Here is a 25,734-nt window from a genome sequence, read left to right as displayed (position 1 = left end):
CTTACATTGACATGATTTTGGAAGGCACACACCTGTCTATCAGTGCTTTACCACAGGTTGATTCCAATCAAGTTGTAGGAGGATCAATGGAAACAGGATGCACCTGAGCTCAATATCAAGTCTCATAGCAAAGGGTCTGAATATTTATGTAAATAAAGTTTTTCAGATTTTTTGAGAAAAAAAGTTTTTCGCTTTGTCATTATGGGGTGTTGTGTGTAGATTGAGTGGGAAAATGTATTTAATCAATTTTAACAAAATGTGTAAACAGTCAAGGAGTCTGAATACCTTCTGAAGGCACTATTTCATGTTTTTTAGGGGCCCTCTCTCTCTGCCCCTGGCGAAAGGTGGAGTCAGCTTTTCATTTGAAGGGCTTTAGCACAGCTACTGCTATTTTCACAGCATGCCTCACTATTTGTCTATGAAAATGCTTTCATCTGCCCTTGACCCAGGGAGGCGCCTCACTTTCCAACTTTCAACTAGATGGAGTCTATCCCTCGTTCAGTCTTTAACTCACTTTATCTCTCTGATTTATAATTTTATAAACACAGAATCTAATGGACTTTCTCATCAGTAGCACTTCTCTCTCTCCCTCGCTTGCACATTCCTGTCTCGCTTTCTCTTTCACTGAGTCCTACCTCACTGTCTTCGGAGCAACTTAGTCTCACTGAGTGGAGAGTGACCAGAGGATATTATGCTGTAGTCCTGAATATGTGAAGTAGACTGGTCATCTCTTCAGCCCTGGCTTCACATTCTCATTCTCCTGCATTTCAGTTTTACATTGCCTTTAACCAGTGATTGCAGCTGGCTAGCGTTGTTTTCAGACAAGGCTGATGTCACTCTGTGGGTAACCGTGATGGCATCGTGAATCTCTTGTCATCTATGTCTCTTAAACAAAGCCCTCTCTGTGTAGGTCAGCCTGACTGTAATATAGGCTCAGTGTAGTAGACTATAGGCTACACACAGTGCAGTGAATTGTTTGCAATGTGTAATCGTTTCAATCGGAGAGGTCCACAATCAAGCCAGGACCTGCTTCCCTGGCAATAGAAAGGTCTTGTGTACACAGCTTGGCAGGGGATTGTGGGTAATGGGCTGGCCGCATTTCACCTCTGCTTTAACTGTTGCACAATGAGAGAATAGAATAATGAATTGTGGGTGCAAAACCAGAAGAAAAGGTGCTGTTGTTGCATTATGCAGGCATAACCCTGGAATATTCTAAGTGAATGAGGCAGTGTTTTTGTTCCTGCCGGTGAATAGGCCCTGCCACTGTATGCATGAAAAGAAGAGCACTGAATGTGCAGACTGAGCAAAGACTTAGCTTTGACTGCCATTTTCATATTAATATCATACATTTATTTTTGTATTTCACACCAACATTTCCAAGCTGCTCTGCACAAGCTAGATATTAGCCCAGGGGGCCAACTTTGACTTTGTTTACATGTGGTCATACAAGTGCTTGACAGTATGACTTCATTTTTGTTTTGATGATGGTAACATATCATAGGCTAATTACAGGGCTCAGCACTGGAACATTAACTTGCCAATTACAGTGTGTAAGCTGTAGCTATGTGATTCGTACATCCATGTTCTCCCCCAAACAGAGCTTCTTTGAAATTGGAGACTGTGGGTTGACGAGTACGGTTTATTTTTTCATCTGTACTGTTTGCTGTGATTTCTCCCAGGTCCTTTGTGATGTGTGGACCTACTATGTTGAAGTGCAGCCCTCCATGGGCTGCTAGGCTTTGTGTGGTTTGCTGTTTGCACTGGAGAGATGGAGAGAGCTCTAGAGCAGGGATGGGTCACTCCAGTCCTCAGGGGCCGGAGTGGAGTCACACTTTCCCCCCATCCCTAGCAAACACAGCTGATTACGCTAATTGCATTCTAAACTGAAGGTCCTGATTTAGTTGATTATTGTAGTCAGGTGTGTTAGCTGGGGCTGGTGCAAAAGTGACATAAATCAGGCCCCCAATGACTGAATTTTCCCATCCCTGCTCTAGAGGCTGACCAAGACCACTAGTTCTTGGGCCCAGCAGCACAATAGCATACTGTGACATAAGCTGTGTTTGAATAACCATACTGTATACTACATACTTAATGAGTATATACGATTAGGTCATTTTAGTATACTGTAAACTAATGGTATCGTTTCAGTTGAGGGTACTAGCGCTTCGCCTGTCTACCGGAAGTTGATGCTGTTGCTATGCAACTTTTTGCTAGCTTGTTAGCATAACAAATGACTAGCTAAACATGTTACGATTTCGGGTGTGTTCCTAAATTCAATCTGGAGTGCTAGAGTTCTCCCTGGGCGTTCGTCAATCCAGAGTGTTGTCAGATTGACCGTTCATAAATTCAGAGTGTTTTCGCTCTCGGGAGTGGTCAGAGAGCACACTGGATGCTCTGCCAGAGGAGTAGGGTTTTTCCAAGTGTTCAACGGCAGTCAAGCACCCAAGCTAACTGGCTAACGTTGGCTAGCTACTTCCAGATTCAAATGAGAAAACAACCCAATCTGACCATTTTACTCACCCTAGCAGAGCTGTATAGGCTGTTTTTATGTTATCCAGAGAGTTGGTGACTAACTGTGCTGCTACCAACAATTTAATTATTTTTTTTGCCAACGTTTACTGACACCGGCCATATTCAACGGGTGTTGAGCGTTCGTAAAATTCATGAGTTATTCTACGCGAGACTGCTCTGAAATCGGAGGAGAGATCCATTGAATCACACGACTATACTACTTAGCTCAGAGTTATGTAAATAATCATGTCAATAAATGTTGGGTAGTTAGTATATTAACTATCTGCTGTCTGGCAAGTTTGATGTATTAGTTGCCAACTAACGTTAGGTAACTAGCTAACATACTGATACATACTGCTGTAATGCTATGCGGTTTGTAAGGATAGCGTAGCTTACAAATTGTCAGCCAATGTGTAACAACTTATTGTAAAAAGGCATTACTTTATTACTTAACATTTGTCATTTGTCATAATTAGTTCAATTAAATCAATGAATTTGTGCTTTGATGCACCTGTACTGATCTCGCCTTCTGGATGATAGCGGGGTGAACAGGCAGTGGCTCGGGTGGTTGTTGTCCTTGATGATCTTTATGGCCTTCCTGTGACATCGGGTGGTGTAGGTGTCCTGGAGGGCAGGTAGTTTGCCCCCGGTGATGCGTTGTGCAGACCTCACTACCCTCTGGAGAGCCTTACGGTTGTGGGCGGAGCAGTTGCCGTACCAGGCGGTGATACAGCCCGACAGGATGCTCTCTATTGTGCATCTGTAGAAGTTTGTATGAGTATTCGAACACAGCTATGGATTACCTGCGCATGGGTATGCATCACTAAGCTACAACGTGATAGCAGCCAGACAACAGCAGAGAAGTTTAGCCTCACTGCCTAGTTACATAAAAAAAAAAATACAAATCTTGTTGCTCTTAGTTGTTGCAGAGGTCAGCCCGATATGGCTGTTTACTTCGTGAATTGCTGACTCTACCTTTTAACTGAATTGGTCAATCAAGTTAACATGAACTCTCCTAATTTGAAATGTAATTGTTTTGTTTCTCAACTGAATCAGCATAGCTTGATATCTCAAACATGCTTGTTAGCTTAGTTTGACAAGATGTTGGAATAGCCCCAGAGTCGTTATGCAATGTAAGTCCTGGCTTGTAAACCCCTGCAGGCTCAACTAAGGAGAACCATTATTACGACTATTGAGTTGCAAGCTAGAAGTTAATCTCATGGGGGGCAGGTAGCCTAGTGGTAGGAGCGTTGGAATAGTGACCGGAAGGTTGCAAGATCGAATCCCCAAGCTGACAAGGTAAAAATCTGTCGTTCTGCCCCTGAACAAGGCAGTTAGCCCACTGTTCCTAGGCCATCATTGAAAATAAGTATTTGTGACATTATATATAGTTCTCTCTTTTTCTTGGCCTATGTGACGGCTTGTATTTTTTACAACAATTTTAGGGAGGCCCTTCTCGTTGACTGTAATGAAGTCCAGACAGATTATTTCAGATGTAGTGTTGGCTATCAAAGCACTGACTCCTGTATCCCAGTTAAAGCTCACATTCCATTCTTTATCATTGACCTTTCCACATTCCTCGGCCAGACCTGGAAGTCTGCATGGATTGGTCAAGGCAGCAAGGGCTTTGTTTGAACCCAGCTTCTGGATTGGTTAGTATCTGACATGTCAAGCCCCATTCATATTCACACTGTATTGTTAGGGTGTTTTCACATATAGAAAACTGTTCTTTGTATCTACGCTACCCTTGCCTTTGAATGAGGACTCAACTCTTTTGACAGTTCACTTAAAATATTTTGTGTTCTGAGTCATCTTTGCTTTCACATTGCTAGGTTTAGAAAGGAACCAAGTACTTTTTCCAACATTCACTCAATGCACAAGCCATTCCATCAGAATGTGTTATCGGACAGTTAGATATCTACTTACATTTTGGAATCTAATAGATTGCATTTAGTTAAATTATTAGACATATTTGTAATCAGAAGATACTATTAATATATAAATGTTATTGGTAACAGAATTAATGTCAGAAGAATAACTGCAGATTAAATAATGTTGTAATTGAGAATGTAGGCTCCTGCCCCTTTCATAGTGTTAGGGGTCAAAATCAAACGTTGTTTCTGGTATTATCTTGTATTCCATGGTATAGATCAGCGTATCAGGACACAGAACACTTTAGTTTGAGGTTAGGATTTACCATTGCTGAGATATTATTTTCACATGAACAGAAAAGGTCAAAAAGGTTGTGGACAGGTCAATGATGATCCCTGAAAAAAGGCAGTAAATCATCTTGTCTGAATTCTTAATTTCAACACGTTTAGTCCAATGTCTTATATAGTGGTCAAAATATTATGACATTTTCAGGGTTGATGTAGAACATAGGGATGATTCATATAAAATGTTTATGAAATTAATATGCAATATTATGTAAATTAGCCACTTAATATGCATGAATTTAAGCCCGATCATTTAAGGTAGGGTGGTCATATTAACACATTGTCATGCTTTATGCAAAACAACAGAGTTTGTAACAATTTTAAACAAGTTATGAAATTAGAAAACGTTTAATGCTACTTTATGCAAATGAGATGTGTAATAATATGATAATTGCTTAATTGGAATTATAAAATACAGCATGTTAAACCCATTTAAATTCAGGTGGTTATGTTAACATATATTGCTGTTTTATGCAGAACTGGGAGTCTACGCTGAGGGGTAAAGTGCGCACACCAGGTGTGGTAACAGAGTAACTGGGATTACATGATCATGAACAAAAAGCAGGGTTACTACACTGCTCAAAAAAATAAAGGGAACACTTAAACAATACAATGTAACTCCAAGTCAATCACACTTCTGTGAAATCAAACTGTCCACTCAGGAAGCAACACTGATTGACAATAAATTTCACATGCTGTTGTGCAAATGGAATAGACAACAGGTGGAAATTATAGGCAATTAGCAAGACACCCCCAATAAAGGAGTGGTTCTGCAGGTGGTGACCACCACTTCTCAGTTCCTATGCTTCCTGGCTGATGTTTTGGTCACTTTTGAATGCTGGCGGTGCTTTCACTCTAGTGGTAGCATGAGACGGAGTCTACAACCCACACAAGTGGCTCAGGTAGTGCAGCTCATCCAGGATGGCACATCAATGCGAGCTGTGGCAAGAAGGTTTGCTGTGTCTGTCAGTGTAGTGTCCAGAGCATGGAGGCGCTACCAGGAGACAGGCCAGTACATCAGGAGACGTGGAGGAGGGCAACAACCCAGCAGCAGGATCGCTACCTCCGCAGTTGTGCAAGGGGGAGCAGGAGGAGCACTGCCAGAGCCCTGCAAAATGACCTCCAGCATGCCACAAATGTGCATGTGTCTGCTCAAACGGTCAGAAACAGACTCCATGAGGGTGGTATGAGGGCCCGACGTCCATAGGTGGGAGTTGTGCTTACAGCCCAACACCGTGCAGGACGTTTGGCATTTGCCAGAGAACACCAAGATTGGCAAATTCGCCACTGGCGCCCTGTGCTCTTCACAGATGAAAGCAGGTTCACACTGAGCACATGTGACAGATGTGACAGAGTCTGGAGACGCCGTGGAGAACGTTCTGCTGCCTGCAACATCCTCCAGCATGACCGGTTTGGCGGTGGGTCAGTCATGGTGTGGGGTGGCATTTCTTGGGGGGCCGCACAGCCCTCATGTGCTCCCAGAGGTAGCTGGACTGCCATTAGGTACCGAGATGAGATCCTCAGACCCCTTGTGAGACCATATGCTGGTGCGGTTGGCCCTGGGCTCCTCCTAATGCAAGACAATGCTAGACCTCATGTGGCTGGAGTGTGTCAGCAGTTCCTGCAAGAGGAAGGTGATGCTATGGACTGGCCCGCCCGTTCCCCAGACCTGAATCCAATTGAGCACATCTGGGACATCATGTCTCGCTCCATCCACCAATGCCACGTTGCACCACAGACTGTCCAGGAGTTGGCGGATGCTTTAGTCCAAGTCTGAGAGGAGATCCCTCAGGAGACCATCTGCCACCTCATCAGGAGCATGCCCGGGCGTTGTAGGGAGGTCATACAGGCACGTGGAGGCCACACACACTACTGAGCCTCATTTTGACTTGTTTTAAGGACATTACATCAAAGTTGGATCAGTCTGTAGTGTGGTTTTCCACTTTAATTTTGAGCGTGACTCCAAATCCAGACCTCCATGGGTTGATAAATTTGATTTCCATTGATAATTTTTGTGTGATTTTGTTGTCAGAACATTCAACTATGTAAAGAAAAAAGGATTTAATAAGAATATTTCATTCATTCAGATCTAGGATGTGTTATTTTAGTGTTCCCTTTATTTTTTTGAAGCAGTGTATTTACCAATTAGTAACAGTTAGGCTGTATCATAGTTGTATTGTCCTCAGTAGCTCAACTGATTAGGCCGAGAGTGCCAAAATAATACTCCCAAGCCAACCGTGTGTGTGTGTGTGTCTGCGCACCCAGCATCCCCACCAGCACCGACAGACACTTCTCACCAAGTCTGTACTGCGCTAGTCTAATAACATAGCTTACAGAGCCTTCAGAAAATATTCACACCCCTTATTCCACATTTTGTTGCAGCCTGAATTAAAAATGGATTACATTTTTTTCCCTCATCTATCTACACACAATACCAAAAAATGACAAAGTGAAAACCATGTTTTTAAAAAAAATGTTTGCAAATGTATTAAATGAAATAACTCATATTCATAAGTATTCACACCCCTGAGTCAATGCATGTCAGAATCACCTTCGGCAGCAATTACAGCTTTGAGCCTTTATGAGTCTGAGGTTTGCACACCTGGATTGAACAATATTTGCACATTAATATTTTTTTAATTCTTCAAGCTGATTGATCATTGCTAGACACCCATTTGCAAGTGTTGCAATAGATTGTAAAGCTGATTTTAAGACAAAACTAACTAGGCCACTCAGGAACATTGAATGTTGTCTTGGTAAGCAACTTGTGTATATTTGGCCAGTGTCTGTTGGAAAGCAGACTAACCCAGGTTTCCCTGTAGGATTTTGCTTGTGCTTAGACCTATTCAGTTTCTTTATCAAAAACTCCCTTGTCCTTGCCCATAACAAGCATACCCATAACATGATGCAGCCACCACCATGCTTGAAAATATGAAATGGTACTCAGTGATCTGTTAAATTGGATTCACACCAAATGCAATTATTTGTTTTCAGAACTTAAAGTTAATTTCTTTCCCCAATTTTTGCAGTTTTACTTTGGTGCCTTTTTGCAAACAGGATGTGTGTTTTGGAATATTTGTATTCGGTACAGGCTTCCTTCTTTTCACTCTGTCATTTAGGTTAGTATTGTGGAGTAACTGCAATGTTGTTAATCCATCCTCAGTTTTCTCCTATCACAGCCATTAAACTCTGTTTTAAAGTCGCCATTGGACGCATGGTACAATCACTGAGCGGATTCCTTCCTCTCCGGCAACTGAGTTAGGAAGGACGCCTGTATCTTTGCAGTGACTGGGTGTATTGATACACCATCCAAAGTGTAATAACTTCACCATGCTCAAAGGGGTATTAAATGTCTACTCTTTTTTTTTCAAATTTGTACCCATCTACCAATAGGTGCCCTTCTTTGCGAGGCTTTTGAAAATCTTCCTGATCTTTGTGGTTGAATCTACGTTTGAAATTCATTGCTCGACTGAGGGACTTTACAGATAATTGTGTGTGTGGGGTACAGAGATGAGGTAGTCATTCAAAAATCATGTTAAACACTTATTGAATAGAGTGAGTCCATGCAACTTGTGACTTCTTAAGCATATTTTTACTCCTGAACTTCTTTAGGCTTGCCATAACAAAGGGGTTGAATACATATTGACTCAAGACATTTCAGCTTTTCATTTGTAAAAACATAATTCCACTTTGACATTTTGGGATATTGTGTTTAATTCATTTTAATTTCAGACTGTAACCCAACAAAATGTGGAAAAAGTAAATGGCTGTGAATACTTTCTCAAGGCAATGTACTTAGGTAGGCCTACACCTGAGTTTCGTTAAATTATAATGTTGTTTTTGGTGTTGAGTTACTCTAGTGTTGGGAGACAATTAGCCTAGGCTCAGATGAGACGGTCAGTGAGCTGCCAGCTGCACAGCAAGATGGGACACATTTGCAATTAACTGGTATTTAGCTATGTTTTTGTCATTTTTAAGGGGCTGTAGCCACAGAATTCTGGTAGTTTTCAATTAAAGGATAAAACCATTAATCACAATTCTCCACTGGCACAATACTGCCAATTCCGCTCAGCACTGCCTCGCACCACAGTTGCCTCAGCGAACAGCGTCAACCACTCCTACACAGCTAGCAAGCTAGCACTCATTATCAAAATGGGGTTGGCGGAATGTGAATTTGGCCCAGTCCCTGACAACCCGTACATCAAAACATAGCTGCAAAGCTCTACTTTGTAACTTAAAAAAAAATATATCTCTGAATTTTGTTTATTTAAATGAGCCCCCCAAAAGGTTTTACCTCGCATTTCACTCCAAGGACCTCTAACGACTGTGAAACACCCTCAGGACTTTGCTATACAATGTCACATCGATCTTACTCTGGTAGGTTAAGGAATACCTTCTGCCAAGAGAATATATGCACACCGATTTCAGTTTTCACAAATTTGGCTGTCCCAGTGTTGAAAGTTCTTAGCATGGCAGTTGCGTTACATTTGGGCTCATGTCGTGTACATTTTAATAACTTACAGTATTGGGATTTTTAGACATTGGTTACAACTGCCATATTCATGTTTTCAAATGATTTATTATATAATTTCAGTGGTGGGAATAGTACTCAATTGTCGTACTTGAGTAAAATATACCTTAATAGAAAATGACTCAAGTGAAAGTCGCCCAGTAAAATATTACTTGAGTCAGTCTAAAAGTTTTTGGTTTTAAATATACTTAAGTCAAAGGTAAATGTAATTGGTAAAATATACTTAAGTATCAAAAGTAAAAGTATAGATTGTTTCTTATTCCTTATGTAACCAGACGGCACAATTCTCTTGTATCTATTTATGGATAGCCAGGGGCACACTCCAACACTCAGACATAATTTACAAATTAAGCATTTTTGTTTCGTGAGTCCACAACATTAGAGGCAATATGACCAGGGACGTTGTCTTGATAAGGGTGTGAATTGGACCATTTCCCTGTGCTGCTAGGCATTCAAAATGTAATGAGTACTTTTGGGTATCAGAGAAAATGTAAAAGTACATTGTTTCTTTAGGAATGTAGTGATGTAAAATGTGTCAAATATAAATAGTAATGTACAGATAAGTAAAAATACTTTGAAGTACTAGTTTGATTAAGTACTTTACACCACTGCATATTTTGAAGACCACATTGACATTTAGTGTAAATGGATTTGTTTCCTGCTGCTTTTTGTAGAATTATCGCAGAGCGTCCATTGTTTGTTGCGTCACCTAACACCCTACCTTTAGGATAGAAAATCTATTCTAGCTCTTATGTTGTGATTCTCACCAAGTATGTTGTCTTCTCACACTTCAAACCCCACAGTTAAATAAACAGATTATTATGTTTTCTTAGCATATTTTGAACTAAAAACTCAATTTTGGAATTTCTGTGCATCCTTGGAAATCGCTATTTAATATCCCAAAAACATGTTTTTTCTGCAAACCATATTCTCTCTTCTGTGGTACCAATATGAGGGTTTATGGCAGGGGAAACAGTGTTGCACTAGTAGTCTAGTGGGTGGTGCACGTTGGCCTTAAAAAAGGAAACTGATCACAAAATTCAAGCAAACCTAACTAAAATCAAATCTCTCTCAATGGTCTCAGTTCGGTTTGCTATTTTCAGTTCGGTTGGTCATTTTTGAGGGATCTGAGTTTGAGTGTTCACCCAACAAAAAAATGGTCTGAAAGGGACCAAGTGAGAACATCCTTACACTCCTGGTGTTACTATGTTATAGTCAGGGGTTGGACCCAGTACGGGGAACAGAACAGAAACCGGTAAAATAACCATTTTTAGAGGAACAGAATCGGAGCAAAGAATGAAAAGTGATCAATACTGTTCCAGAACATAACCTTTATTTTTAACGGATAGAAGTCTGTTAATAAAGTTTTTTTTTTACATTACGGAGAGAAAAAAATTCTGTCCCACAAACGCAATAAGGTGCATATGCAAAGCCCTCACTGTCACTAGAAACGTATTCCAGTGTCTGCCTGCCGGCTAAAAATCTTTGTGTGTAAACTACCTGCTCCTCCCCCTCCGAAGCATACTGTAAGCTACTGACATTTCAGCGGGATTTCAGAAATTAATACAGATTTTTAATGGAGAAGAATGGATTACATTTTTCAATGCTAGTTACGGATACAATAGTATGTTTCACATTGGATTTGTTAACTACAAAAAGGGATCCTGTTTTTAATTCTGGTAGCTTTTGCCCACACACGCTTGTTAGCTAGGTAGCATTGGTCCAACGTTAAGCCAACTCTCGGAAGTTCAGAGATAATCAAAGTTCCTCCATAGAAGCTGCTCCTCCATAGGTATAATTCTGTGGGCCTAATTCAGATAGCTAATGCATGCAATAAAATGCCAGTGCTTCAAGCCTGGCCGCCTCCACCTTCTCTCAACCTGCAAAATTTGTCACATCTTGCGCCCTATACTTTATTGTTTTTGTTTTGAATTTTACCCCCTTTTCTCCCCAATTTCGTGGTATCCAATTGTTTAGTAGCTACTCTCTTGTCTCATCGCTACAACTCCCGTACGGGCTCGGGAGAGATGAAGGTTGAAAGTCATGCGTCCTCCGATACACAACCCAACCAAGCCGCACTGCTTCTTAACACAGCGCGCATCCAACCCGGAAGCCAACTGGCATTTTATTGCATGCATTAGCTATCTGAACACATGCACCAGTGTGTCGGAGGAAACATTGTGCACCTGGCAACCTTGGTTAGCGTGCACTGCGCCCGGCCCGCCACAGGAGTCGCTGGTGCGTGATGAGACAAGGATATCCCTACAGGCCAAGCCCTCCCTAACCCGGACGACACTAGGCCAATTGTGCGTTGCGCCATGGACCTCCTGGTCGCGGCCGGTTGCGACAGAGCCTGGGCGCGAACCAAGTCTGGTGGCACAGCGCCCTTGACCACTGCACCACCCGGGAGGCCACCGCCCTATACTTTTCTAACCATCGCGCATGTAAACAATAGTGCTGAGCTATTAACCAACATTTAATATTTTCATTATTTAAACAACTAATTAATTAACTTTGGTCAATTTATTTGGGATTACATGTTTTTCTTTTCTGTGAGCGTGATGTGTAGTGTATGTAGAGATAAATTAGATGAAGCCTGAACTGTGCGATGTAGTAGGGAGTTGTAGTTTCCAACAGGCCAATATTCTACATAGTGTAGTGCAGAATACTTGGTAATTAATTACAATGACCATAATCCATTGCGCACCCGCTTAAACTTGTCCGGTCTGTGTGGCGCAGACACCGAGACAGAAGAGAGAACGCACAAGATGGAGAGGAATCGAAGCAGTTGCCTCGCGAGCCTGAAAATACATGATATAAGTGATTGATTGGTCGGTATTCAGCAGTCATAAAAGCAAATAAGGCATTATTTTAAGAACTACTGATAGTGATTTTGTCAGAGAGCATAGGCAGCAGCTCTATATTGATAATTTGACTTGGAATTAAATAATAGTAATCAAGTAAAACAAATATTTTATTTAAGTACAGTGGAACGGAACGAAATAAATAGGGGTTCTGTTCAGAACGAAACGATTGGAAAATTACTTCTGTTCCAACCCCTATTTATAGCATACTGTATTCCCTTGCACATTAGCAGCAACTCATTATGATGGAAGTCAAAGGGGATCATTACAAATCTCCTTGGTGACATTTGCTTCATCAGCATTATTTGTTTACGTTTGCTTACACTATGAACAGTTTTGATGGAGGAAGCTACTATGCATGTTTTTGTTCCCTGAGAGGCATTTCTCTTTACTGTTTGCTTGTGTTCATCCGTTTACAATTCTGTTCAAATTAGCAGTCCCTGGGTATTTCACAAGACGCCATTTAAAGCCTTCATAAAACAGTGCTATAATAAATAAGCGGGTACATTAGTATTTACCAGTAGTTGAACATTCCAGTTTCCCACTACTGTGGCAAAGTGAGTCAAGTTTTCAGTTTGGTCGTGTCATATAATAGATAATAATATCGAGAATGATTTGTCTTGCTTCTCAACCACAATGAATAGTTCGAAGTTATGATCATTGAACAGACACACCACAGCTAAAGGCAGTAGGCGTTCCTGGATTTGAAAGAGTCTGACGTGACTCTTTTTACCCCCTTTTCCCGGTGACGTCATGATACTGGCCAGCATTTGTGAAACCATCGGAATGCGACAAAATCTCTAATAAGAGATTTACAGTTCTGTTTCGGATTATGTTATTTATAACTCGTTCTGTCATAAATGTGCCTTTGGCTAAATACGGCGTGTGCACTAACCGCAGCTCTTTATCGATTTGAAACGCTGCGGAAATAACTTCTTTATCTCACTTTGGGGGAGTCTTCTCACAGAGCGAGGCTGCCTGGATAATTTTTTTCCCTCGTTTGTTCTCATGCGTGACCGTGAAATGATATCAATTGGATTGTATCGCGTTGGATAGACATTCTGGTGAGTAGATCGTAACCAACATGTTGCTTTACTGTAGTTATTCATTGTTTTCATACTTATTCTTACGTCAAAATAGCGAATAGAAGCTAACCTAAAATGCTTCTCGACCGTGAGAAGTTTAATCTCCGCTGAAAAATGCATCTTTACTTCTAAGGTCTAAACACATAAGATTAGCCAGCACGTTATTCAAACAAGTTATTATAGCGGTCAAAACCAACAAATTCGCTATTTACAGCCATTACATTAGTAATACACGCAGTGATTTCTCGCTACACAATCTTTACCACCAGCATGTGGTATTCCATGCGAAACATCTGGTATCTATTCACTCCTCCCACCAGACGTTTGCTTCGTAAACCTGCGGACGTCTGTTATTTTTCAATTAATGTAGTTATATTTTGCTAAACAATCATGAAACACTACTTCTCCAGTGTTTCTTCACATGTAAACAACTGTCAAAGTCATCAGAAACAACGGGATTGCACTCAGGAAATTGAGGGAGGTAGGCTACACCCTGAAGTAACAATATTTTTCAGACTAGCTTTCATCTCTTTGGTAGTGTGTTTGCAAGCTATACCCTAACGCATATGTTTGATGTTTGCTTTTTTTTCCGAAAGTAATGAAAGCAATGGTGTAGTAGTATTAATTTAGTTGGATCTGACACTGTCAGTATAGTCACAAGCACTTGGGTTACATACAGTATGGGAAGCTGGTATTCTTATCTTAATTCCGACATTTACTGTAATTGCTCACAGACCTACTCCTCGTTTGTTTTACAGCAAATTGCAGCCCAACACCAGGCTTGGTAAACAACAGATAGGCAAGACTGATGAGAAGCAATCTGGCTGGAATTGGGGGCCGGTTCCAAGGTCACACTGTGTTTGCACTGCACTTTGTAAATCTGCGAATCTCAGAGGAAGAATTCAGTTAGTTTGCACATCTGACTCAACACTGGGCAGTAACCTCAAATGAAAGAGGGCAACAGTAGAGCACACCCACAAACATCTAGACTAGGCTACATCCTGATAAGTTGACAGAATTATTGATGCTACAGGCAGAGTAATGCGGGGCAAGGTGAGACAATTCCCTGAAGATGTGACCTCATCACCTCTGAATCCAGGTGCAACTCGGCTGCATAGTGTCCGAGATGACCCAGCCTACTGCTTTTGCATTCAGGAGAGAGTGCAACACACTGAACATTGCAGAGAGAAATGCAATGAATATAGTTGGCATGACATGATTCATGTCAAAGGCATGTGTGTGTTGTACTATACAATATAGGCATATTCCTGTATGAACACAAGGTTTTGCAATGTTGAACAATAGTGAGACCATTAAGCCAGGTGTGTACTCTTAGACTCTGACATAAACATGTGCTTTTGTGATTAGCTATGTCTGTCTCAAACAGTTTCATACAATCTCTTAAGTCTCCCTGGAAATGAGTCATCACTGAATCTATCTTTGTTTTTGAAATGTGTTTACATGTCCTTTACCCTCCCAAGTGTTGTAGTTCAAAAATTGTATGTGAGGTATGCCTACATGGGAAAGAGGAAAACCATTTTGAGTTGGCAGAATAAGGCAGTTGACGAGTAGACGTGCCGTTGTCCGGGTCTGTGTGGTGACAGTGGAGTCTGAATGATGAGGCGTTTTCCTGTTAATGGCTGCTGCATCAGTCATGCCTGACTGTTTATCCTCCAGAGTGGGTCTGCCCTAAGCACAATTGTTTTGATGTTAACTGGTTTGACTGAGAGCCCATCTTTAACCGATCAAAGAGCTCAAATTGAGTGTTTTTGCTTTGCTACATTACATACTTGACACACGTGGCTGTGCCTAGAGTCTGGTGGAACACCCCTTGGACAGACAGTAGCTCTCTGGCCATGACCCATCTGGGTCTCCACTGCCACAGAAGTGTCTTTCTTGCTGCTCACCAGTGCATAATAGAATGCTAATGTATTGTGAGGGACTCCATAACCGGGGAGAGCATGTTTTGAACTTACATTTTTTTGTTCACTATGTGGGAGGTTGCAGCTCTACTCTCTACATACACAGAGGGAAATTATTCATGAATGGTAGTGATATATAAGCTAGGCTTTATGACTGCTTTACTGACCGACAGGAAGAAGAAAATGGAGTTAATACATTTGAAAATGTGACCATCCTTTGTTTTCTCTGGGCCTCTTATTTCCTGTCCTGTATCAGTCTAGTCTGAGTGCGTGGACACCTGTCTCTCGCTCCCCCTGCTACCTTCTCCGTAGGGGGAAGTGTAGAACACGGAAGAGAGAGGTCTGTGTCCTAGGGCCTTCTGGGGGAGGTGCTACTACACCTGCTGCTGTGACTCTCAGCTGGGCCTCACCTGTTCAAACCTGTCTCACCGGTGCACTGCCTGCAGACTGCTGCCCGAGCTCCACCATGCGATCTGTGCTGCTCTCCACTTTCATTCAGTCACTTATCCTGGGGGAAGGCACTGTTTTGTTGCTGTTTTCGTCATCTCTAATGTAATTTCTGATGGTATTTGTCCTTCTGGCATTGAATAATCCTTTTTCCTTGGCTGTGTTGAACTATTTCCCCCATCGTTGCTTGGCTCCAATAAGACAGAGGAGCAATCGAATACTTCAGCAAACCTCTTTACAAGCCTGTCAGCAAGATTCAGTCGTGTGGGGCTCTGTGGTTGCTGCTCAGTATGTTTCCCATTCAATTTGTTTTTGTAGACCGATAACTCATCTCGCAGTTTTTGTAAACAACTAAATTATCTAGCAGTACTGTCAGTAGCCGCTGCCTTATTTGATATAGTCATCATGCTGACTTGTGCGTTCAACTCTGACCAGCAGTAGTGGCTTTTAAATAGTTAATGGAAGGCCCATGTTGACCTCTCATCTGTGGCCCTTTTTGTACAGGTTAGTGCAGATGGGTGGATGATCCCATTACACTTCAAACATTCGTTGAGTCAGTTCTGCTTTCTGGGCCAGTCAGGCAGTATTCCTCAGCCCCTCGCCAAGCACCCCTTCCCTGCAGCTTGGGTGGATCTAGGACCGTGGTCAGGAACAGGCAGTATATCGCAGGCAGGCAGCCCAGCATTTGGTTTCAGGGATAGCCTCTGATATCTAAAGCAAGAGAAGGAATCCGGAATGTAAAAGGTGTGTGTGTGTGTGTGTTTGAGTATAGAGAAATACGCTAGAGGAAAAATGTGCTAGTGAAGGAAAGGTGGAAGTCATTTTTCTCTGCAGCTTGGGGCCTGTGTCCCGGGGCCTCAGAGTATTACCTGACTAATAAAAATTGCTGCGACTTGTATAAGCTATTTGTCTTTATGGGAGGTCTCCCTACAAATTATATTGTCATTTTCTAATGTCAACTTGTGTAGGTTACGTACACGGTTGTGTACTCTGATTGTTTCTCTCTCTGTGCATTTGCCAAAGCACATTCACTCAGTGTGATTGTGTCAGTCTACATTAAATGGTTTTCAGAGATGCTCTCTAGTAGACGTCGACCGATTTTATGATTTTTCAACACCAATACCAATTATTCGAGGACCAAAAAAGGCCGATGCCGATAAAAACATATATATATATATATGTATTATATATATATGTATGTGTGTGTGTGTGTGTGTGTGTATATATATATATGTATATATGTATGTGTGTGTATGTATGTATATATGTATATATATATGTGTGTAATAATGACAATTACAACAATACTGAATGAACAATGAACACTTAACTTAATATAATACATAAATTAAATCAATTTAGTCTCAAATAAATAATGAAACATGTTCAATTTGGTTTAAATAATGCAAAAACAAAGTGTTGGAGAAGAAAAAGTAAAAGTGTAATATGTGCAATGTAAGAACTAACATTTTAAGTTCCTTGCTCAGAACATGAGAACATATGAAAGCTGGTGGTTCCTTTTAACATGAGTCTTCAATACTCCCAGGTAAGAAGTTTTAGGTTGAGGTTATTATAGGAATTATAGGACTATTTCTCTCTACCATTTGTATTTCATTAACCTTTGACTATTGGATGTTCTAACAGGTACTTTAGTATTGCCAGCCTAATCACTGATAGGCTTGAAGTCATAAACAGCGCAATGCTTGAAGCACAGCGAAGAGCTGCTGGCAAATGCAGGAAAGTGCTGTTTGAATGAGTGCTTACGAGCATGCTGCTGCCTACCACCACTCAGTCAGACTGCTCTATCAAATCATAGACTTAATTATAATATAATAACACACAGAAATACGAGCCTTATGTCATTAATATGGTAAAATCCGGAAACTATCATTTCGAAAACAAAACGTCTATTCTTTCAGTGAAATACGGAACCATTGAGTATTTTATTTAACGGGTGGCATCCATAAGTCTAAATATTGCTGTTACATTTGTCGTTTTGTTATCTATGCCAGATTAAGTGATATGACCTGCTATTCTATAAAATAATTTCTCTGTAAATTAATAATACCTGATTTAAGCTAATCAGGTAGATAATTAACTAGAAAGTGGAGGCACCATGAAATAATGTTTATAGAGCAGTTATCTTCCGAATAAACTCTTAAAGACCTGGTAACCTTATTTAGTCTCATCTGAAAGTGGTAAATTCTTGGTTATCTTCACGAACCCTAGCTAACAAGTTAAATCAGCAATACAAATTGGGTTTAATTATTTATTTACTAAATACCTAACTAATCACACAGATTTACATAAATCGACTAGATAATACATTGATTACAAATTGTCATAAAGAAAAAGTCCCTGGCGGACGGAGCCGACATGGCAGCTCGCTACACAAAGAAAGGGGATTGATTGAAAGAGCGGGAAGACTGAGGAACAAAGGGAGAAGCTATGCTATCGTAAATACAGGATCTCTTGCATTCTAAATTACCGCCTATTTGGAAAAGGAAATTCAATTAATATTTAGTCTGAGCTGCGCTTCAATAGGTTGGTGGTAGATGAAAGGCTGAGTTGCCCATCCTTTGAAGAGCGTCTCTGATGGTAAACTGTACCCGTTTTAGTAACGTCGTTGTGTGGTAGACGGTATACTCTCTGTCATTTCCCAGTCCACGCTTGGCGGCTGTAGTGAATCAGAGTTCAAAGTTCATACCCCGTTGCCATGCTTATATGCTCATGCTATATTCTGGCTGGTATTGTCGAAATTCGACGTGTCGATCGTCCTCTTCAAGTGGGAATTCAATGCTAATTTCGTTGAGATTGGCTTTGCTCTGTAGGTGTCACCTGTCCTTCTAACGTCAAGGCCGTCGCCTTAATGTCCCCGGAACAGGAAGTTATATTGTCGTCAAGGCTTTATATAGGAAAGGAGAGGAGGGCGTGTTTCATAGTTTATAACCAATGTCTCTTCACGTGGGCAGGCCACTGAGTCGTGCCTAATTCACGCATGAAAACCCAAATCTCACATTTTAGAAGCTAAAATCACATTTCATCCCATCACAAATAATTTCATATTCAAACATTTAAATTGCACAACAAGTCCATGTGAATCGGATAACTAGACTTTCCACTGTACAGTTTGTCATCCTATCATTGATGAGAATGTCTCAGATGACGACCGAACTGACATCATATTCATTAAGTACCAACGCATATGTTCAACTGGTTGGATTACCAAAATATGGTTCATTTCCCTCCACCTTCTGATATTCCCAGAATCTCTATGTTAACCAAGGGATTTTCAATAGTCACATCAGTAGGGTAGAGAGAAGAAAAAAGGGGGTAGATGTATTTATGACTGTCATAAACCTACCCCCAGGCCAGTGTCATGACACATTGCAAAACCTTCAATGTTATGTAATAATTCTGTAAAATTCAGGCGGCCCAAACTGTTGCATATACCCTGACTCTGCGTGCAATGAATGCAAAAGAAGTGACACAATTTCCCTAGTTAATATTGCCTGCTAACATGAATTTCTTTTAACTAAATATGCAGCTTTCAAAAAATATACTTGTTTATGGTTAGGTACATTCGTGCATCGATTGTGCTTTTTTCGCAAATGCGTTTTTGTTAAATCATCCCCCATTTGGAGAAGTTGGCTGTCTTTGTTAGGAAGAAATGGTCTTCACACAGTTCCCAACGAGCTAGGCGGCCCAAACTGCTGTATATACCCTGACTCTGTTGTAGAGGTCGGGCCGATTTTCAAGTTTTCTTATCAACTGGAAATCTGTATTTTTGGACACCGATTTGGCCGATATAAAAATAATAAAAAATGTTTAAAAAAATCTTACCTGGGAATATTGAAGACTCATGTTAAAAGGAACCAACAGCTTTCAGATGTCCTCATGTTCTGAGCAAGGAACTTAAACGTTAGCTTTCTTACATGGCACATATTGCACTTTTACTTTCTTCTCCAACACTTTGTTTTTGCATTATTTAAACCAAATTGATCATGTTTCATTATTTATTTGAGGCTAAATTGATTTTATTGATGTATTATATTAAGTTAAGTGTTCATTGTTCATTCAGTATTGTTGTAATTGTCATTATTACAAAAAAAAATAAAAAAATGGCCGATCAATCGGTATCGACTTTTTTTGGTCCTCCAATAATCGGTATCGGCAATCAGTATCGGCGTCGAAAAATCATAATCGGTCAACCTCTACTCTGTTGCACAGAGCGCAACAGAAGTGACACAATATTCATAATTAAAATAAATTCATGTTAGCAGGCAATATTAACTAAATATGCAGGTTTAAAAATATATACTTGTGTATTGATTTTAAGAAAGGTGTTGATGTTTATGGATAAGTAGACATTGGTGCAATGACAGTGCTTTTTTTGCAAATGCGCTTGTTAAATCACCCGTTTGGCGAAGTAGGCTGTGATTCAATGATAAATTAACAGGCACCGCATCGATTATATGCAACGCAGGACAAGCTAGATAAACTAGTAATATCATCAACCATGTGTAATTAACTAGTGATTATGTTAAGATTGATTGTTTTTTATAAGATAAGTTTAATGCTAGCTAGCACCTTACCGTGGCTCCTTGCTGCACTCGCATAGCAGGTAGTCAGCCTGCAACGCAGCCTCCTCGTGGAGTGCAATGTAATCGGCCATAATCGGTGTCCAAAAATGCCAATTACCGATTGTTATGAAAACATGAAATCGGCCTTAATTAATCGTCCATTCTGATTAATCGGTCGACCTCTACTCTCTAGTCTGAAGTGTGTCAATGGCCAATTGGCAGATCAAGTTTTCATGTGTTAGCCTCTCAGCGCTATTGAAAAGAAGCAGGACATCCTTGATGTTATCACTTATCATCATGGACTGCTGATGTGTTTAACACTGTTCCACTGCAACCCCCAAAGTCATTCCTGGGATGTATTCAAAAACATAAGCAAACAGACCGAAACGGGTAGGGAGCAACCTGAAATTGTGAAATAAGACGTTTGTTTTTTTGTTGCAAACCGTTTTGACTTGCACTTTTTTTTACTACGGTGTGCACTAATGAATACACCCCTGTTCTCCTCTCTGTGTTCCAGGTCTGATGCCCGGCTGCTGCCATGTTCACCAAGAAGAAGAAGCCCCGCGTCCAGATTTCGGCACCTTCCAACTTCGAGCACCGCGTGCACACAGACTTTGACGAGCAAGAACAGAAGTTTGTGGGGCTGCCGCGGCAATGGCAGTCTCTGATCGAGGACACAGCCAAGAGGCCCAAGCCCTTCATCGACGTCACCGTCATCACCACTGTGGAGCCCCGCAAGGTCAGGGTTCGTCACAAAGGGACGTGGGAGGAAAGGCGTGTGTCATAAACAGGAAGTGATGTTTTCACTGTAGGGTCATTCTCTGTTGACAAATTTTGTTTTTATTTGTATTATTCTCTTCACTGCACCAGGGATAGCGTACACAGACGTTTCGCCTTTACAGCCTTCTTCAGTGTGTAGGTCATGGGGAAAGGGCACCAAACTATTACTGTCTCAGATTACTGTACGTCAGATTCGGATCACAGTCTGAATGCACAGAACCAAAACAGTAAACATGATTGTCTAATTTCCAAAACAATAAACACAGCAAATGCAAAAGACATCACTGAAAATAGAATCTACCTGTCATCATATCTATTTTTAGAATGAAGCTGTGACAGTCCAGGAAGTCTCTCTTGTCTGGTCTGATCTCAACCCCTCCTTACTTGGTGTCTCTCCCTCCTGTAGACCATAGTGCGGGGTAGTAAGATCGCTGTGGACGGCTCGCTGACATGGCTGCTGGATGAGTTTGACACCATGTCGGTGACCCGCTCCAACTCCCTGAGGCGAGGCAGCCCCCCGATCCAGCCCCGCAGAGACTCCGGATCCTCAGGGGGAGGAGGCCATGAGAACGGGGACCTGGCCCATCGGACACACCACCACCCAGATCACTATGGAGACAGAGATAGGTACAGTGTCTGTAGAAGGGGGGCCAGGAGATTTTCAGAACTGTTGTAAAATGGCTCTTGTCTGAAAAGTTTCCACCACTCCAGAGAGATGTAACCTATTTACCGTGTCTCTGATGCACTAGGGAGCGGCCCAGGCCGGACCAGTTAGCTGGTGGAGACCCCCGGCAGCCCCAGCGGGTACCCCGCTCTCAGAGAGAGGACGGCCGGCCACAGCAGCAGCCCCGGGGCCAGGAGCCAGGCAGCAGGCACCGAGAGAGGGAGCGGCCCTGCCCACCCCCTCCCCCGCCAAAGCCCAGAGACATGGACCCACGGGACCACCACGACCAGGTAGTCCGCAGGGACGAGCCCAGCGACAAGAGGCCCAAGTCCAGCTACACAGGCAGGGACGGCAGCCCCCAATCGCCCCGAGATAAGAGGCCTCTCTCGGGGCCCAACATCCGTATGCCTAACCTCCCTGTCACAGAGGGGGTGATAAAGACAGCACAGCAGAGCAGTAGGCCGTTCAACACCTACCCCCGCGCTGACAGTGAAGGAGGAAGAAGCCCCACCAGCCAGGTATTGACATGCTGTTAGGAGAACACCAGAACGTTGGGTGATATGGAGAAAATGGAAACCATTGTAGCTAATGTTTTATCGACAGACCTCTCAGACATAAAGATGTTGTTCTTACAGTGTCATCATTTTATCTCCGTTCTAGGAGCTGAAGCCAGCCCGACCACACGAAACACCGCGCCACAACGGTCCCTCTAGTGGCCGCAGCGGGGGCAAAGCCCCACAGCAGGGCCAGCTACGAGGGGACCCCCACCACTCCTCCCACCCTGTCCTGGGCCCTGAGCCCCCCCACGGCTACCAGCAGCTGAAGGCTCCTGTTCCCCGCCCTCCGGCCCCTGCCCTACCACCACAGCAGGCCCTCTCACCCCAGAGGGAGCCCCAGCGGGTGTCCCATGAGCAGTTCCGCGCCGCACTACAGATGGTGGTGGACCCGGGTGACCCGCGCACCTACCTGGACCACTACATCAAGATCGGAGAGGGCTCCACCGGCATTGTGTGCATTGCCACCGTCAAGAGCACCGGCAAACTGGTCGCTGTCAAGAAGATGGACCTGCGCAAGCAGCAGCGCCGGGAGCTGCTATTCAATGAGGTGGGGACACTGGTCACTGTAATGGACTTGGATGGGGGTCTTGTTTTTGACCCTGTCATTGACTTACACTGAATGCGATTGAGATGATACAGGTTTTAAGATTGTGGATATTTAGGGAATACAGGCCATGAATTTATAAGCTATTAGTTGTGTGATCCAAAACCTTTTATAGTGGAATTGGCTATTACAGAGCTGATTTGCTGAAATTTGTAAAAATGTGTCCTTCATGGAGGGTGAAGTTGATGCATATCTTTGCAGGGGTGTAATGAGTGATGTCATATGCCGTGTAATTTCCCACGGTCTCCTCAGTAACTCTGGTTGCTGTGATCTCCAGGTGGTGATAATGCGGGACTATCACCATGACAACGTGGTGGAGATGTACAACAGCTACCTGGTGGGAGATGAACTCTGGGTCGTCATGGAATTCCTGGAGGGAGGGGCTTTGACTGACATCGTCACACACACCAGGTGCGTGTCTGTTGATCGGTGGTTAGTGCTATCCGGAATCCTTGGGATGTCCCTACCCTCTAACCTTTTTTTATATTTCGACTTCAATGGGGTGATGTCGGAGTTGGACGTACCAAGGATACCGGATAGCAATGACCGTTGATCTGCTTCTCTGACAACTGACCAGCAGGACAGAAGACTATGGTAGGGCTGTCCAACCCTCTTTCTGGAGATATACCATCCTGTAGGTTTTCAGGCCAACCCTAACCTAACATACCTGATTCAGCTAGTAAAAGGTCTTGGTGAGTGGTTAATAAGTAGAATCAGCTGTTTTCAATAGATTTGGAGTGAGCCTACTAGATGGTAGATCTCCAGGAAGAGGCATGGGCAGCCCTGGGCTATGGTGATTTAAGATTGAAACACAGACATACTAGTCATATAATATTCAACTGCTCAAATCATAGTTGTTTTTACAATACAAGCAATGGTAACCACTCAAAATGTTTTTTGTTTAGTTATTTGTTTCACCACTAGGTGGTAGTGTCGCATAGCTACACCATCACGTCACTGCAATGCGACCTGTACTGTGTGTGTGATGTTATTTCTCTGTCAACTCGGAGTGCAAATGACCGGTGTGTGTGTCCAGGATGAATGAGGAGCAGATAGCCACAGTGTGCCTGTCTGTGCTGAAGGCTCTGTCAGTGCTGCACACCCAGGGCGTCATCCACAGGGACATCAAGAGTGACTCCATCCTTCTCACCCACGATGGCAGAGTAAGTACTCCGAACTTCAGGGGTTAAAGTTCTCCATCAATGCGACAAATTTCTGTCACATTGGGGAGTTTGGAAATGACACAGCCTAATACAGACAGAAGCATGTCTCCTACAAAATATATTCCACAATAAATGTATTCCCAAATATTTTATTTTCCTCTGTTACGCTATGTGCACTGAACTGACATGTACTGTATGATTGTTGATGACACGCCAATGTTCAGATGAAGGGAATGAAATGGTCTTTAATGCGAACCACAGCAGCGCTCAGCTCAGACAGCGCTGTCTAGCCTTCTGTAGCTACTGGCAGTCATTCAAAGCCTGTACTTTATCATTCAGGATGGAGCTTTCCAGTGACACAATTTTTGCCATGTAATGTTACTAAAACAAAATCAGACAACCTGATTATTAGGATAGTTTACCTAGTTGGCTTGTTGCGTGTTCTATGTGAGATAAATATTCCTCTCGAGTCACATTCAAGTTGCTAGAGCCATAGGAGGGGAAACGTATTCTGACAAGCTGTCAATGCACAACTATTCTTCATGCAATCACGGGAAAACACTTTTGAAAGCTGGGGGATCGCAGTTTTACGTTGCTACCACGTTTATTTCTGTACTCTTTCAATTCCGCGTGGCATCGTTTTACAAATGCAGTTGTACAATTGGAGTTTCAAGCATGGTTTGCACAACAGACCAATTTAAAGGAGCGTTGTCGTCTTAAAAGGGCAATGATATACTTTGTAATAAAAACACAAAAAAATCATTTTTTTAGAGTGAATCATTTATATATTAATATTTATAATACAATTATTAATGATGACAGTAAGGATGTTGTGTCCAGTGGGGTAAATGGAGGTGGACAACCCCCATGCTTCAGCCTATGTAAATTGTATAGCCTCTATGCTCATCAGTTGGGCTACAGGTGATAATGCTTATTAGTAATAGCACATCTGATAATATAGACCATGCATTGGTTATATGCACATGCTCCAATATGTTAAAATAATTTATTCCAATATGTAATTGGGCCCATTTCTGGAGGTAGAAATGACATTTTAGATGGCATCATGTGATTTCCATTCATTTTGGAATAGAATGTCCTTCCAAAAAATTTACCTGAACTGACCTTCTCAGTCCTTGATGATCCCGGGGTCCTAAGCAAGGGGACTGGAATTGGTCAAACATGATTGTCATGACTTTCTTACTTGAAAGGGAGGTGAACTTGACCCCAGACAATTGATCCGAGATCGACTTCAAGTGTCAATCATAGGGAGGGGTTAAAGCAACAAAATAATCCCAAACTCTGACCCCAGCTCTGCATCACTACCTATCCATCAGACAATTATAAGACACCAAACTCTGACCCCAACTCTGCATCACTACTTCCTTCATAGACACAAATATTATAATTTTCCATGGCCAAAAAAGAAAACACGAGACAGACTAAACTCTATGGACCTTGAAAAACCTGCTGTTTGATATCAAATATTTAGTGATATAGGCCTAGCTTTGGGAAATAACTGAATCTGAGTGAATAATAAGGCTGTGTGTGAAATGTCTGATTCATGTTTTGTTTATTTGATATTCTTCAGAGTATTGTGACAACCCTCCCCATACCACCCAGTCATAACAGGCTTTCATTTTCATATTGAAACGAAAGTCTGCTTTAAAACCATCTGTCAAAATGAAGATATGGGAAAAGAGGAACTTGTTTGAGTCATGTTTGTTCCCAAAGTATTGTAATGCAGTACCAGTCAAAAGTTTGGACACACCTACCGATTCAAGGATTTTTCTTTATTTTTACTCAT

General features: G+C 42.0%; 1 protein-coding gene across 3 annotated transcripts in view; it reads left to right on the top strand.

The window, feature by feature from the left end:
* The window catches only part of LOC109905563 (serine/threonine-protein kinase PAK 4), a 35,638-nt gene that overhangs the window by 4,613 nt on the left and 5,291 nt on the right, over positions 1 to 25,734 (top strand). The window contains exons 1-7 of one of the 3 annotated variants that reach the window (XM_020502994.2): positions 12,004 to 12,089; positions 20,677 to 20,898; positions 21,346 to 21,566; positions 21,689 to 22,121; positions 22,264 to 22,707; positions 23,042 to 23,175; positions 23,801 to 23,927. In XM_020502994.2, the coding sequence (XP_020358583.1) occupies positions 20,698 to 20,898; positions 21,346 to 21,566; positions 21,689 to 22,121; positions 22,264 to 22,707; positions 23,042 to 23,175; positions 23,801 to 23,927 (1,560 nt within the window). In that variant the 5' untranslated portion in view covers positions 12,004 to 12,089; positions 20,677 to 20,697. Of the gene's footprint in view, positions 1 to 12,003; positions 12,090 to 12,884; positions 13,187 to 20,676; positions 20,899 to 21,345; positions 21,567 to 21,688; positions 22,122 to 22,263; positions 22,708 to 23,041; positions 23,176 to 23,800; positions 23,928 to 25,734 lie in introns of those variants that run through there. The other 2 variants (XM_020502992.2, XM_020502991.2) reach the window with 2 other exon arrangements.

Source organism: Oncorhynchus kisutch, linkage group LG15 (genome assembly GCF_002021735.2).
Source record: "Oncorhynchus kisutch isolate 150728-3 linkage group LG15, Okis_V2, whole genome shotgun sequence".
NCBI lineage: Eukaryota > Metazoa > Chordata > Actinopteri > Salmoniformes > Salmonidae > Oncorhynchus > Oncorhynchus kisutch.
Note: the sequence above shows the minus strand (reverse complement) of the source record. Positions and strands in the feature narration are given on the sequence as shown.